At 33.7% G+C, this 16,812-nt stretch overlaps 1 protein-coding gene and 1 non-coding gene across 6 annotated transcripts in view; both read left to right on the top strand.

The window, feature by feature from the left end:
* IQUB (IQ motif and ubiquitin domain containing) overlaps window positions 1–14,528 on the top strand; it is an 80,510-nt gene extending 65,982 nt beyond the window's left edge. For 4 of the 5 annotated variants that reach the window (XM_003896524.5, XM_009203792.4, XM_009203794.3 and 1 more), the window contains 4 exons: window positions 1,727–1,903; window positions 5,141–5,389; window positions 9,180–9,365; window positions 13,773–14,528. In XM_003896524.5, coding sequence (XP_003896573.2) covers window positions 1,727–1,903; window positions 5,141–5,389; window positions 9,180–9,365; window positions 13,773–13,955 — 795 coding nt within the window. In that variant the 3' untranslated portion in view covers window positions 13,956–14,528. The remainder of the gene's footprint in view (window positions 1–1,726; window positions 1,904–5,140; window positions 5,390–9,179; window positions 9,366–13,772) is intronic. The other variant, XM_009203795.4, reaches the window with a different exon arrangement.
* Window positions 8,659–8,765, top strand: LOC116274702. The gene has a single exon (XR_004183485.1). It is a non-coding gene; the product is annotated as a U6 spliceosomal RNA (small nuclear RNA).
* Window positions 14,529–16,812: the final 2,284 nt, after the last annotated feature.

The following is a 16,812-nucleotide window of genomic DNA, read 5'->3' on the forward strand; positions in this document are numbered from 1 at the left end:
CCTTTTTTTCTGGACTACCTTTTCAAAGATGTTTGTATAGTGACCAACCTTGAAAGATAAGAGATAGGTAGGGAGGGAGAAGCAATAGGTCCAGAGGTAGGAAATAAACATGATACTTACAGAGGGCAGTAAAAAGACCAGATTGGCAAAAAGAGAGTGCATAGGGAATATAATATAAATCCTGACATAATTAGGACCAGTAATAAAAAGGCCAAAGGATGGACTCATAAAAGGCAAATCATGCATATCTTACTATGTTTAGTATGAAATATTCATGTATACATTTACTTGAAAATATTTTGATGGAGGGTTAAAGTCTTTAAGCACAACTCAAATTCTGACTCTTCATTTATGGGTGCACAACCTTAAAATAAGTTAATATTTCTTATGAAAATCAGTTTTGTCATTTGTAAAATTAGTTACTTTGAGAATATGTATGTGTGTATCTACATGTATGTGTATATATATATACACACATATATAAATATAAAAACTTAATATAGTGCCTTACAAAGAGGGGGGCCTCAATAAATAATAGGTGTTATTTTGATAGTAGTTACTAATACAGACCAGTGAATTTTAAACCTCAGTGCATATTAGAATCACCTGGAGAGCCTGCAAGAGGGACAGCATGAATGAATATGAGCATAAATGAGTATAAATCTAGGCCCCACTTTAGAGCAGTTAAATTAGCTCCTCAGGTATGAGGACAATATTAAAATTTTTTTAAATCTCCCTGAGGTCCTTCTAAAGTGCCTCCAGGGTAAAGGACCACTGATGCAGACTCTCATATTAGCCTTACCAACCATGTAGTACAAAGTACAGAAGAGCGTTATTTTACAATGAATGACTTTATCTTCTGACTCCTTCATTCAAGCTGTGTATCTTCCAGTTTTCCCTTGGGCAATTGGAGGACCTAATAAATACTTCTACATTAATCACTTTATTACTTGTGGCTTTTTCATCGAACCACACTCATTTATATTACTTTATAAAAAGTATTGTGACCTATAATAAATAGGAAGAAAAGTGAATAAAATATATACGTACAGTTTAACAAATATTAAACAGGATGTTGTCAATGTTTCTGGTGTCCTCTTTTCCAATTCCTCCTGTCATCTCCTAGAAGTAACTATCATACTGACTTTCGTGGTAGTCATTTTCTTGATTTTTCTTCATAGTTTTACCACCTCTGTATAAATATGTAAATAATATGATTTAGTGTTGCTTATTCTTGAATTTTATTTGACAGAATTGTACTATATCTGTTATTTTATACTTGCAGTATTTTGCTTAAAATTAATTTGTAATATTTAAGTTTTTGTTGTTTATAGCTATATATACAACAAAAAATGAACTATAGCTATAGTTCATTTATTTCCATATATTAATTTATTGTGTAAATAAGCTGTAATTTATTAATGTAATCTATTTATGGACTATTGGCTGTTTCTAATTTTCAGTTAATATGAACAGTAGAGCTCTACATGCACATTTCTTTAAAGCACTTAAGAGTAGAATTCCTGGGTCATAGATTTGGCATATATTTAACTCTAGTGTGTCGGATATACCGATTTTTTTCCAAATTAGTTTTGCCAATTTATATTCCTATTGGCAATGTTTCATTTCTTTTGGAATGTAGATTTTGGTTTGTTTCGGTGGCAATTTGAAAATGAACTTAGTGATTTGTAAAATTTTATACCATATATTTTTGTGTTTTGTGTAGGAACATGAATGTAAACTAACTCAGGAAATTCTAGAATTGATTGACAGAGAGGTTGACCTTATGATGAGAGGAGTCAAACATCATAACCTTGAAGGACTCAGAAAAAGAATTGCGACACTCTTTTTTCATTATATCAAAACACCTCTGTTTAATCCTGAAGTTGCAAAATACCTTAAGGTATTCTACTTCTTTATATTCCATTTTCAAAATCCTAAGATGTGGTATAGTAAATTGAAGTATATTCAAGTTTTGCTTTAACACTTTCCTTGGAGTCTATGTGGAATACCATCTTATTGGTGGTATCTCCTTTGAATGATTATTTTGTATGTTGGTAAACTACACTTACTCACTTGACTTCTGAGTATTTCCAACTTTCAATTATTTCCTAATATCTTCACCAACTTTCCAACTACATATTGCATTATGTTGAATGTATTATGATTTCTCACACCTCCATGGCTTTGTACATACTGTTGGTTTCCCCTGGAACCATTCACTATTTACCCAGCCAATTCCTCTTCATTTTCTAAGACTCAACTCTCATCTCTTCTCCTTCATGAGGCGTCACAGGGAGTTAAATTGTTTTTTTCTGAGATTCTGTTATACCTTGTCTGTGTTCCTTAAAACACTTATCACATAGTTATAGTTATTACTGAACAGATCCATATGGATCTTCTGAGAGAACTTCAAATGTAATGTATTTGAATTACACTATCTTCTCCAACTCCAACGTCGTTAGGCTTCTGTGGGAATTTTCATTGCCTTCTTACTGTGCAGAGCTATTTAAAACACTATTAGTAAAACTCTTGGGGTGGAGAATGTTGTCAGAGAATTATAGTTTTATTTCAATGATTATATTCAGTTAAAATTTACTTAAAAAGCTAACTAAACATCTTTAGCTTTTTTGAAAAAACAAAATCTCATATTTAGTCAAGACTTCTAGAAGAATAAATACTGTTTAATTTTTATATTTTTCAAATTGATTTTTTAAAACCTGATTGTATTGCAAAAATATTAAAATATAACAAAAGTCCAAGAGAAAAAGTTCCCATTATATTATTTCTTATTCAAACCAGTATTTCATTTGTCTGAGCCACCTTCTTTCTCTGTAGACTTATTCGGTTTATATTTGGAGTAATACAATTGATAGAGTTTCTACAACTTTACATAATGTTATATAGTTTTATTTATTTTTAAATTTTACCTTTGGTAAAATGTACTCTTTTTGGTAAGTTCTGAAAAATGTATAGAGTCATATAACCAGTAGCACAGTCAAAATAAGAAATGGTCCTATCATCCCCCAGAATTCTCTCATGCTGCCACTTTGTAGTCAGCCCTTTCCCTAACTTCCCGATCCTTGGCAAACACTGATATGTATTTTATTTTTATAGTTTTATCTATTTCAGAAGGTCATATAAATGGATTCATACTATATGTAGTCTTTTGAGACTGACTTCTTTCACTTAGCATATTGCATTTGAGATTCACCCATGTTTTTGAGTGTGTCAGTGGTTTGTTTTTATAGCCGAAAAATATTCTAATATATGGATATACAAGAAGTCTTTAAAAATCCATTCACAGTTGTAGGACATTTGGATTGTTTAGAGTTTTGGTCTTTTATGAATAAAGTCATTATAAGTACTAGATACGAGTTTTTGGGTAAATTGATTGTTTTGGGGTAAATTCCTAGAAAGTGGCATATTGAATCACATGGTAAATGCATGTTTACTTTAAAAAGAGACTACTAAACATTATTTTTCCAAACTGACTGCGCCATGTTGCGTTTCTGCCTGCGGTATGTGATAAATATATTAATTAAGATAAAGGGTTTAAAGTTTGTTCTTGAATCTAGGACACACCTATGGATTATCCTGTACTTCTTTTTTGGGGGGAATATACTCTTTAATATCTTAAACTACTGGCTGGATTTAAACGTTACTGGCTTTAAAAAGGAATGGCTCATTTGCACATTTTTAGTTTGCATAGTGGGAGAAGAATTTGAAGGAACACCACTACCTCCACAACCACTTTTTGGGAGTAGGCCAACATGAAGTACCCAGTGTACTCTGGAGAATGCATAGTGTTAAATTCTGCAGCTTAAATGGAGCCCTCTGTCATCATAATAATAATGAGAATGAGTTTTTTTTTTTTCTTGCACAATTTCAGATGGGTAGAGAATATCTTTCCATGGCATTATAATAAATGCTCCGTCTATAATGGAGAGGTGTGCTAACGTGTTTTCATGAGGTTGACTGATGTATTTGCTAATTTAATGCATAGGAGGCATGAAGATAAAATAATCATTTAAGATAAACAAAATGTGTAAATCTCAGAATAAGAAAATAAACCAGATAAGTTGTCTTCTGGATCTTTGATCCATATACCCCAGATCACTCTTCTTTTCTCTCGAAGAATTGACTACCTTTTAAATTTACATATTGTCTTATCTCCCAAAATTACAAGACAAGGGACAATGAAGTTTTTAAAGAATATTACCCTTCAGGAAGATGGAGCATTTAGGAAAAGTAAGGCAGAGTAGAAGGGAAGGTGCAGAAAGGTAACAGATGTTCAGAACAAAGTAAAACATTGGAAGGGATTATAATGGTAAATATTTTAAATCTACATTGAGTAAGAGAAAAAATTTATAGATTTATAGAACATTGATGTCTATTTCCTTCTTTATAAAAATATTTTTGGAAAGTCTTATATATCACATGCAAACTCTGTTGCTGCTTGATCTTTACTTTCATGGAAGCCAGAGGTACTGATGTACCATAAATTAGGAAAGACTGGCTTATATACATCTTGATTCAGTTTGTGTTGAGATGTTCACAGTTCACTCATTCATTCATGCCCATAGTGAATAGTGAATTTTTAGCCCATAGTGAATGATTGGATTGATTATTTTGTTGATAGAATTACTCTCTGTCTATTGTTTTAGACATAGAATTTCAAACTTTGAAAATTAATCATTTGAACTAATCCAAATTTATTTTGAAGATAAATTAAACGAGAAGAACAATTGGTTTAGTGGGTTTTTACTTATATGTGAATCTAGCTATTGCCTATAGGAATAACTAATGTAGAACTGAAAAAAATCTAAACTTTTCTTAACAATAAAAAGCCTCTTCCTACTATTTTTTTCAGTCAATTAATTTTCTAAGTGATTTTACAACGAATATCTAAGAATTGATGAATAACAGATTTTCAGTATTTTGGCAGGATGAATAAATACTGCTTGAAATTTAGATTTTCTATAGAATAAGAAGTTAAGGGAAAATATAATTTTGGAAATTAGCCAACTGTTTTTTTTTAATCTCATTCTAAGATAAGTTAGCCCTTGATGCTTCTATTGGTTAGGATCATATTTGGCCTGGCCTGGCTTATTTATTTATTTATTTTTTTACTATTTAGGTCCCTCAAGACCCATTGAAATTTTATAAAAAGATTTACTTTTGCCACAGTTGCCAGCTTTATTTGCCTTCTACAGAGTTTTCTATATCATCCACCTCACGCCGCATATACCGGTGTCGTAACTGCATTAGCCTTGAGAATGAGGCTCAAAAACGAGAATCATTTTTGAAGTACAAATGTTTACTTCAACAGCTCTACTTTACAGAAGCTGATTATGAAGATGATTCTAAAATTGCTTTCTTGATGCAGGTATGGTCAATAAGGGGTGCCAATTATAGCTGAAGCCTGTCAAGGAGGCTGTCTTGCAATCTTATGCGTGTTTGTGTGTGTGTGTGTGATTGTTTAATGACTCTCTATTCCACTAGACTGTAAGCTCTGTAAGGGCAGGAGTATGCTTTTTATTCCTCCTGCTTACCATTATACCTCTATAACCTAATACAGTACCAAGTTTTTATTTAAGGCCCTCAATATTTGTTGAATGAATGAATGACTTTTACAGAAACTGATGTTACATATACACATACTAGTGTTTATGAATAACAGTACTAATTAGTGTAAACCAAATGTGACCATAATGGTAAATAACACCAAAAGTGAAAGCTAAGGCTTATAGAAAGTTTAAAAAAAAAAAAAAAAAAACCTTAGGGAAAGACTTTGATACTTGTCTATGTAAAGTGTTGGTATGATACCACACAACTGGAAAATTTCTGGCCAGAGTTCTTTTGGATGAATCATTGCATTGGATCATTGACCCTATCCGCAATCTGCTTCTCTTAAGAACTTCTCCTAGCTCTGTGAGAGGGTGGAGCCTGTGAGATCAAGAACTCTGACCTGAATTCCTAACTTAACCACTACTTTGGTCTCTTTGGTTATTCCATGACTTCTATTGGGTTGTTTAGGTCAGAGGATAGTCTGTGTCTCTACAAAATAAAAACAAATTCCTGACACTGTTTGGACTTATGTAAGGGAGTGAGAAAAGAGAAGGACTTACTTGTTGTTGATATGACTACCCAACATGAGCCACTTATTAATAAAAGTATGTTATAGTGCACTATTCACCTCATTAATGATATTTGTGTTCACAGACTGTCAAATAAGGGCAAATTTTCTGTAAATTAAAGTTATTAATTAAAATGAACTAAACTGTGTTTAATACCAAATAGGAAAATAGGCACTACTATGAATAGAAAACTTTATAGAGATTTAAAAACAGGTACCAAATGTGATGTGCTTTGTTAAAAAATTCTTCTAAATCAGTAGCTTTCAAACTCTTAAATCTCAATCTACAGTAAAAATGTATTTTTATGACAACCTGATATAGGCATGCATAATTCTCAATACTCAGTACCTATATGGCTTTACATACTTTATTGAGTTAATCAGCACAAAATTCCCATCAAAATAGCCTTATTTCTATTCTGCAGATGAGGAAAGTGAAGCACTGAGCAGTTAACAAACTTGTCCAAGTTTACACTACTAAGTACCAGCACCAAGATTGAAAACTAGGCAGTTTGAGTCCCAGAATCCATACATGTAAACACATGCTGTTCTGCCTCAGAAATAAGAGTTTCCAAAATAATGTTTATCTTTACCCCTATGGATGCACTCTGATGTTTTCTATTCAGTCTCAGTCTACTTATTCTAATTTCCATTTGGAAAACTTTGGTATCACCCAAGAGGTAGCAACCCACAGTTTGAAAAACACAAATTAAAATGATTACATATTTTGTCCAATAGAATGAATATTTTATTAATAAATTTGATGTTTATATCAGCTTAAATTCTTATTTGCTACTTTTATTCAGGAATTGTTGACATGACAGATGTATATTTCCTTGTAGAGAATCTTATATGTACTAGGGCTTTAATATAAGTCACCAACAAGTGCTGCCTCAATATTCCATGTTGTATTAGTCAGATTTCTCCTGAGAAACAGAACCAATAGGAAATTTTATACATATATGCTATATATATATATACATATAAGGAGATTTGTTACAAGGAATTTGCTCACATAATTATGGAGGCTGGTAAATCTAAAACCTAAACAGCTGATGGCCCAGTTCAAGTCTGACGACCAGCAGGCTGCTATAGAACCAGGAGGAGCCAATGTCTCAATTCAATGGCCATTAGGCAAGAACAGTCTTCCTTACTTGGGGGCAGGGTCAACTCTTTGTTCTATTCAGGCCTTCAACTGATTGAATAAAGCCCACTCACATTATGGAAGACAATCTGCTTTACTCAGTTTATTGACTTAAATGTTAATCTCATCCAAAACTACCCTCACATAAACACCAGAATACCATATGACCAAATATCTGGGTATCCTGTGGCCTCATCAAGTTGATGTAAAATCAACCATTACACATATTGAATGAAAAAATTCTAGGGGAGCATTGTAACCTTTCAGATAAGGATAATCTCCATTAGATGTGATTTAATTTCAATACTGTATCTGTGTAGGGTTTTGGTCTCTTATATTACTTTTCCAATGTCTAGGATTAGCAGACAAATATGAGTTTCCAGTAACTTCCCCCCTTGTAATTGGTGTAATTTTGATTAATATTTATTTCAGTAATAGTATTTGAGGCATAATTTGAATATTTGAACATTCTCATAAACAGTAAATCTGGGGAACAACAGCAAAGATTAGCATATATTAAATGTGAACATGATGTCATATAAAATGAAAAGGTGAAAGCTAATATATACAAAAAGTAAACATTCTGCTTAGACAAGAGATTTGAGTGTTGTACTAGTCACCTCATTTATCTGTAATGCATACAAATACTGCCTAATAGGCAATAGTATTGCTGTATTACTGCAAAAATTTCAAGTACAATGACTACTTGAAAGGTAGAAAGCTCTTAGAGACTGCCAATCACACTTATCATGTGCATATTTGACATTTACATGCAAATAAACATGTTATTCTGTATGATACAATTTCAAAATTATTAGTACAGTTGAGCAAGTAAATTTAAAAAAAGTAAACAAGATGCATTTTGAATGTAAGTAAAATATATAAAACATTGAATTTTAAAAGTCTATAAATTTATTTTTCATAGCAGCTGTGTACAGAGTATTGTCTTTTTTAGCATTAAGTAAAAGCTAGAATGCATTAGTTGAGCTTAATATATTGAATTATCAATTTATGAAATACTGTCATAGCTGATGATTACAGGTTCTTTTTGTTTTTTACTTTGGCAAATTGTTATGTTTTGTCTACTCATTTTACAGAAAATATTTCTGCTCTCACAGTTTTTCACAGAAGCTTTTAAAAAAAAATGTTCTTTTTACATGCTTATACTTTGTTGAGTTTGTCCCTCTCTGGCAATTCTTAATTTATAATGCAGACCCCATGATAAAAAGTCATTCCAAGAGTTTTAGCTAATAAAGTTTACATTTTTAAAAAAGTTTTAAACAACAATTTCATTACCCCTCTTTTTTATTGAAACAACCAAGTCTTTTAATTAACACTAAGTGAATTACTTATCTTTATTAAATCTCAACTTCCTGTGTTCGCTTCAGCAGCCCATATACTGAAACTGAAACCATACAGTGAAGATTAGCATGGCCCTTGGACAAGGATGACATGCAAACTTGTGAAGTGTTCCATATAAAAAAAACTCAACTTCCTCATTTGTAAAATGGCAGTAAAAGGTTTTAAAAGGTCTCAACAATGGTCCTGAAATTAAGATGGTACTTACTAATGAGTTTTTAAAAATCATTGAATACCATATGTTTATTATGGTAACATTACAGTATTATTAAGATTATATTAAGATAAAATTAGCATACTGAAATAAATTTATACTGCTTACTCTGGTTTAGAGATAGGGACGCAACTGTGAGACTGATAATGTAGTTTAGGCAAAATGAACAGAAGTTTAGTGAAAAATAAGGGGCTATGTGTCATTGAAACCTAGTGAATAATATTTCACTTAAAAACTCTATAACTTAATTATTTGCTCAAGTAATATAATAATCTTAAACAAATTTAAACTACATTGTTTTTAAAACTTGCTTTGACATGCAGCTACAAGACATTCAGTACCTGACAGAGAACATCTGGGCGTCCCAGTCCGTCCTCAGTGCCTGGGACGATCTCAGTGATCTGGTCATGGTCAGGTGGAATAAATCCCTGGAGTGGTCCCCCTGGAACTGTATTCTTCTTACCAAAGATGAAGCGGCTGCTCATCTCAACCTAACAAGTATTGAAGAGGTAAGAAAGGTGAATTTTATTTGTGAAGTTAATTTAATCATTGGAATTATTAGAGCTAACTGGACTGCCTTCTAATATATTCCATGCTTAAATACTTCCATCAGATTAAGAAACAGAACTTACGGATTAACAGCAAAAAAATATATGAATGGCATATATGGCACAGATTAAATAAAAGGTATATATAAGAGATTTGAACATATTACAAGTCCTATACATCATACCAGTCTCTCCTAATAGCAAGTTTAAGCATATTCCACAGTAAATTCCATGAAGGCAGCGATTTTGTTCAGCTTATTTACATCTATTTCTCTGATACCTACAATACTGACTGTTGCAGAGTGGAGTTTCTAAGTATTTGTTGAATGAATAAATGTGCATTACCACCAGATAGGTATTATGGAACCCAGAATCTGTCCTTCTTTGATTAATTATCATGAGTATGCTTAGAAACACCCAACTCTCAAATTTTTTTCATAATTTTGTGCTCTAAATGGCAATCATACTGATGGAGTGTAGTTCTGATGCTCCATTTTTCATTTGCTTCCAACTTGCCAGGAGCGGAGCAAGCACTATAAACATTAAATGCCATTTACTGTAATTTTAGTAACTTACATGATGCAATCTGTAAAACATTTTGATGGGTAAATTGAGGGGCTCCTGAAGAGTTCCTAGAGAGTTCCAGTTACACTAAGTTCAGGATCCCAATAATTAATACTGATTCTCTGCATTCTTTAATTCTATGCAAGATGTCAGCTAAGTAAAGTAAAGAAATTACAAAATACAATAGTCATTTAAAATAGTGTGATTCCCTGTTTGTTTTTTTCATGGAACAAGGGGTGATTAATATAAAGATAAGAAACTAGCTAAGGTTTTAGTTTTTAAATATTTTTTTAGTTTTAGGAAGCAAGGCTAAGGAAAATTTCACTCTAGGGATTGAAAGAAAAGGTAGCAATAAGTTGAAGCTGTGTTAAATGTTATATTTAGTAAACTAAGCTGCCTCATAAATATTTAACCACAGGAAGCATAGTAAATACTAGCAATATCATTTCATCTAGGACCCATGATGAGATTGAGGTTCATTCCCAAAGCTGATATTCCAGTGCTTCTTCAATTAATCCACACAACTCCCTTTGTGCATTTAATCAAATTACTGCAGTATCAAATTAAATGTTCTATTCACATGCATTTCTAATTTCAGAATGCCAGTCTTACCGAATTTCTATAAAGGGCACCAAGATTTGCAACCAGACAAACTGGAAGAACATTTGCCTTTTTTATGATTTTGGGCTGATACAGTCTTTTAACTATTAAATTTCAGCCCAGTTAAAGAGTAGTTTGTGTCTTGCAGAAAGATGGAACATTTTCAGAATTTTCTTAATGTTCAGAGATATTTGCTTTCTTAAGAAGTTAAAAAATGCTTTAAAGTTAATATGAAACAGGTATAGGAAATGTGGAAAAACACTTTTCGTTAATGTGAACTTTAAGTGGAGCAGATTGATCTCTCCTTGTGTGCACATTGGCCAAAGTAGGAACAATCGTGGACTTAAAATCAGTAATCCTGACCCATTTACTCAAATCTCTGTCACTGACAACTTTACATTAAAACCTGCCCTCTTTGCTTCATAGATTTTTAGAAAGATTAGCTAAATAAGTGGAATCAGTAAAGAGGATAAAAGCAGCCCTGGCTGTGAATTCTAGCTTTACCATTCATGAGTTGGGAGAAATTGGACAAATTTGTGAATGTCTCAATGACCCAGTTTCTTGTCTATAAAAAAGAGATAATGGTATCTCATCATAGGGAAGCTTTGAGTAGACCATTATTTAAAGCTTTCCACATAGTTTTTTTTGGCATGAATAAACTTACGTAGTAACTATGAAAGCGCTTTAAAAATTTTCGATGCATTTTTAATTTTCATAAAAGCAATATATTATTGGCTTAGAATCTGAACATAGTAAAAAATGTAATGTAGAAAGTAAAAGTCTCAGAGGTTGAGGGAATAGGAAGATATTTGTTAAGGATAACACAAATTATAGCTAGATAGGAGGAGTGAGTTCTAGTACTGTTCTGTGCCGCTGTAGGTTGTCTATAGTTAATTACAATATATAGTTCCAAATAGCTAGAAGCAGCATATCAAAAGTTCCCAGCACAAAGAAATAATAAATATTTGAGATGAATATGCTAATTACTCTGATCATGATATGTGTATCATCCCATCACGATGTACCCCATAAATATGTACAATTATTATCAATTTAAACATTTTAAAAATAATTGAATGAATAAAGGAAGGCAAATAAACAAATCTCCCATGTAGAATTCCAAATAATTTATGTATATACTCTCCACTCTTAAGGAGTTGGAGAATAGCTCTCCACCCTTTAAGTGTGGGCTGTGCATAACTCCTTTCCAAAGAGTATATTATGGATGGAAGAGGAGGAACTTCACAGTAGAGAAACCTGACAAGCACTACCTCAGCCAGGTAATCAAGATTAACAGCAGGAGTGGTGTCATGTTGACGGTATGTACCCTTGATATGATGTGAGGAGAAGGGCACTTCACCCCTGTGGTCTTCCTCCCCAAACCCATCCCTTCAGTCTAATAATGAAGAAAACATAGGACAAACCCAGATTGAGAAACATTCAGGAAAATGTGGGTGTGGGGTATATGGGACTTTTCTGTAATATTCTTAGAACTATTTGTACACCCAAAGAATTTGTGGACATAGTTTAAAACCATCACATGGCTATTTCAAGAGAATGGACCTTATTTCAATGGGAAAAAAGGTCTCTTGATGTCCACGCATCCCTATCTCCATGTTACAATGATAACTACTATTTCTTATATATATAATAATCTATTGAAATCCTTCTGGAAATTTTCTATGTGTATGTAAGTATATACACTTTTACTGTAGCAGGAATTTCATATTAAATGACTCTGAGAGTGTCTTTGCTTTACTTAACAATATAAATAATATAATATGGAAATATATTCAATTATTTAAGAGTTACTTATTAGTGCCTTGAACACATATATCATAATTCATCTTTACTAATTTATAGTTCTGTAAAGGCACTTTGAAAACCTGTAAAGTTCTGTACATGTGTAAGTTAATATAGCATAATAAAGTGTGTTTTTCTTGAATGAAATATGGGCTATGAAGTGGTAGAAACAGAGTTAGATTAGCTCAAAAGATGAATATTCTAACCTAGTAAATTTTTCTGTTAAGAAGAAATTTTAATAAGCCCAGGATACTCCTATATAATGCTTTCTTCTCCTTTGGTCCTTTCACCCAGGACTTTCTTTTATCTTTGATTTGACCTTTTTAATAAAGGGAATGTCTTATTCTCAGAAAATAAATTTTAGGAAGAAGTGTGGGTAGTATTTGTGATTTGACTGAAAAGAGAGCCAATTAAGATTAATAGGTAATAGATTATATTTATTAATTTAACCAGAATTTACTTTTGAATGTGCCAAATACTGTACTAAGTAATTACAGAGAAACAAGAAAATTTAATGAATATAACTTTTTGTTGTCTCAGCTGCATTTGGGTTCAACTACAAGAAGAAAAAATCAATTTATAATGATTTAATCAAATGTGAGTTTACTTTTCTTATGTAACAAGAAAGTTCAAATGTTGGCAGTTTGGGGCTATTATGGTGGCTCACCTCATTCTCAGAAATTCAGGCTATCTCACTTTTTCCTCAGCCATATTTAATCTTCAGCTTTCTCTCTCACGCTTGATGGACTCTTAGTGATAGGAGAGCTAGTTCATCTACTTCATTACATGTACCTCTCAGTAATGGCAAAAGGCTAGAGGTGCTTAATAGGCGAGTCTTCCCACTCTTAAAAGTCCCTTTAGAAGTCTTTATTCAGTTATATATATAAATAATTATATAAGATTATATATATTGTGTATAATAATCTTGGAAGACATTTAGTTGTCATGTCTCCTTAGATGCTTCTTGGTGGTGACAGTTTCTCAGACTTTCCTTGTTTTGTTTTTTTATTTTTGTTTTTTCTGACCTCAATATCTATAACATTAATAATATATATATATATATTCTAACTAGACACCCCCAGTTAGAATAAAGACTAAGAAAGCTAGACATAACACACCCTGTACAAAATCAGGCCTCTGGCTCAAATGGAAGAGAGAATGAATACTGAGTTGGTAACTAGCAGCGATTTAAACTTAGAGAAGTCAGAGGGAGAGTTGGGGAAAACGTCCAGGTTAAAGTATCATAGGAACTGAGTCGTGAATGATGATAGACAATGTGAGAAAAATAAATGTAATCTGGGATGAAAGAATTGACAAGCAAAGGCACCGAGGCATGACAGTATTTTTATCTGGCAAAATATATCTGCAATATTTACTAGGATTTGATTTTTTTCTTTGCAGGGATATGAACGCTCGTTTATTCACAAGATCAAACACAAGCATATCCTGGCTAAGAACTATTTTTCTCAGATTCCAGTGCTGGCTTCATTTATACTTGATGATGCTGAAATTGATGAGATCAGATGGAAACATCACTCAGACACAACACCTAAGATTATAGAATCCCAGAGACCTCCTCCTTAGGTGATCCAGGAATATGCGTTTGATGATCGGCATTTTGTTCACTGCTTATAGGGTAATACAGAGGTCACAGAGTATGGAAATGGAATTTAATCTGTTTATTGATTTTATTTTTTGTGTTTCATAAGTATTTTGAGTTATATAAAGAGAAAACATTTCTATATAAGTATATTGTTGTTAGGAAGTTAGTGCTAAATTGAAATGCAGTTTTGTTACTGAAATTAATATTTTGGAGTAAAGAAAACATTTTAAAATGTGTTTTCACATTAAATTTTTTAAAAAATTTCAAGTATATTAGAGTTAAAATCTAACAACCAAATAAAAACTAGACAACTTTCAAGTTATTTGTTTTAGATAAAATGTAGTTATAGGAAGCTAATCAGTATGTGGAGGGGAGGAAACATTATAAAATGCTCTTTCTTGAAAATTTCTGTAAGCAGGATAAAAAAATTCATATTTTAGTATAGGCATTTGAATCTTTGCAGTTTATTGTCTGCTTTCACCTTCCATCCTTCTCATAATCCCAATAAAACAATTGACACTATAAATAAATAAAAAACCTTAATTCTGGGTAAACAATGGAGCCATTAGCATACGCAAGAAAAACTCCCCGTGGACCATGGTGAAACTGTAAGAAGAATAAACTTGGTTAAATAAACCATAACAACCCCCTTCTCCAATAAACCAAAGAAGTGACCTTGACCACATATACATTAGGGACCTGCGGTGATGAGTAATGGTTTGCCAGTCAGTCTTAACAGGAAATGGATGGCACACTCGAAATAGCTTAAGCCAAGGAGAGTTCATTTACAAAGGGCCTTATTGTAAGGTGTGGGTAGTGGGTAGGGAAACTAAAAGAATAGTAAAGGAACACAGGGCCAGTATCAGACAGGCTGTCTCTCCCTCTAGTCTCAAATGAATTTGGGGAGAAAGTCTGAGAACCCAGGAAGAGTGTAAAGAAGATAACTGAGAGGATCAAGTTATCTTGATCATGATAACATGACCAGTTGTGAAGGGAGCAGCCAGGCATAAGGGAATCTCATGAACTAGAGAAATATACAATTTCATACTTCTTCCTTCCTCCAGTATCCTGCTTGGGTTTCCCACTGGCCAAACCCAAAAGGAAAGCAGAAGGGGTAGGAGTCAGTTTCTAATTTTTAGGGCTTCAAGGCAAAGAGCAGAGTATGTAAGGGGAAGAGTAGATCTGAAGGGCTAAATAGAAAGTATCCAAATGGAGAAAGAATTAAAAGTGAAAATCTATAATCAAATAGCAGTATTTTACTCACTATCACACACAACATAGTTATATATACATAAGACATATGATTTTTCTCCTAATTCTAGTCAGCAATTAATGAGACTTTTCTCTCAAGTTTAATGATCAAGAAGTTAAATATTTGTTCTATGTAAATATTTGACAACATTTCAGCCACACATTTTGTAGGATATCTAAAATTTTTTACAGCACATGGCAGTTGTTAAGAAAGTATATCAAGGAGGAAATTGCCATAATGTAGTCATTTTCAAGGTCTCATAGACAATTCAGGGAACTCTCTAAACAATAAATTACAGGTGGGACTAGATTGGGGACCATTCTGATTACTGATAAACTGGCAGCAATTTAATACAGACAAATGCAGGTTTACACTGGAATGTAAATGGTTAGATGTTTTGTAAGACACTTTAGGAGAATCCCATAGCTCAGAGAAGAAAGGGTTGGGGAGGCAGGCAGTGAGAAGAAAATAGCCAGAGAGGAAGAAATAAAGGACTTTAGAATTCCCCTGTTGACCCAGGGGTGGAACAACTGGAATGGAAGACTTACGGAGAAAAATGGAGAGAGGATAGGAAATTTGAAGTCTGAAAGAAAGAGGTGAGGGTATGTATTCCCTTGGTTTCTCCTATCTGTTTTTTTGATCTGTTGTCAGTGGCTGCAATTCTCTACATCAAACCACAGCTCTGGTTGGGTGGTAATCCCTCTTGCACCATGACTCTTTCTGAATTTTGAGAGTCATCTTTCCTTTTCCTCTTTTAGCTTAAGCATGAAAATGGCTTCCTTTTGTGTAGCTAGGTTAAGATGCTTTATTTTTTGTATTGATTTTGTTAGGGTCCTCTGCATTGTAAAAAATTCTTTTTTTTTTTTTTTTTTGAGACGGAGTCTCGCTTTGTAGCCCAGGCTGGAGTGCAGTGGCCGGATCTCAGCTCACTACAAGCTCCGCCTCCCGGGTTCACGCCATTCTCCGGCCTCAGCCTCCCGAGTAGCTGGGACTACAGGCGCCGGCCACCTCGCCCGGCTATTTTTTGTATTTCTTAGTAGAGACGGGGTTTCACCGTGTTAGCGAGGATGGTCTCGATCTCCTGACCTCGTGATCCGCCCATCTCGGCCTCCCAAAGTGCTGGGATTACAGGCTTGAGCCACCGCGCCGGGCCTAAAAAATTCTTTTATTAAATACTTCTTTAACAGTTCGAGTGAGCCAACAGATTTCTGCTGGACCTTGGCCCAAGCAGTAATTGGTACCAGAAATGATCTCAGGAAACTGAGCTTAAAATGGAATCCTAGCCGGTCACGGTGGCTCACGCCTGTAATCCCAGCACTTTGGGAGGCCGAGATGAGCGGATCACGAGGTCAGGAGATCGAGACCATCCTGGCTAACATGGTGAAACCCCGTCTCTACTAAAAATACAAAAAATTAGCCGGGCTTGGTGGCGGGCACCTGTAGTCCCAGCTACTCGGGAGGCTGAGGCAGGAGAATGGCGTGAACCGTGAGGCGGAGCTTGCAGTGAGCCGAGATCGCGCCACTGCTCTCCAGCCTGGGCGACAGAGCGAGACTCCGTCTAAAGAAAAAAAAAAAAAAGGAATTCT

Source organism: Papio anubis, chromosome 4 (assembly GCF_008728515.1).
Source record: "Papio anubis isolate 15944 chromosome 4, Panubis1.0, whole genome shotgun sequence".
NCBI classification, from domain to species: Eukaryota; Metazoa; Chordata; class Mammalia; order Primates; family Cercopithecidae; genus Papio; species Papio anubis.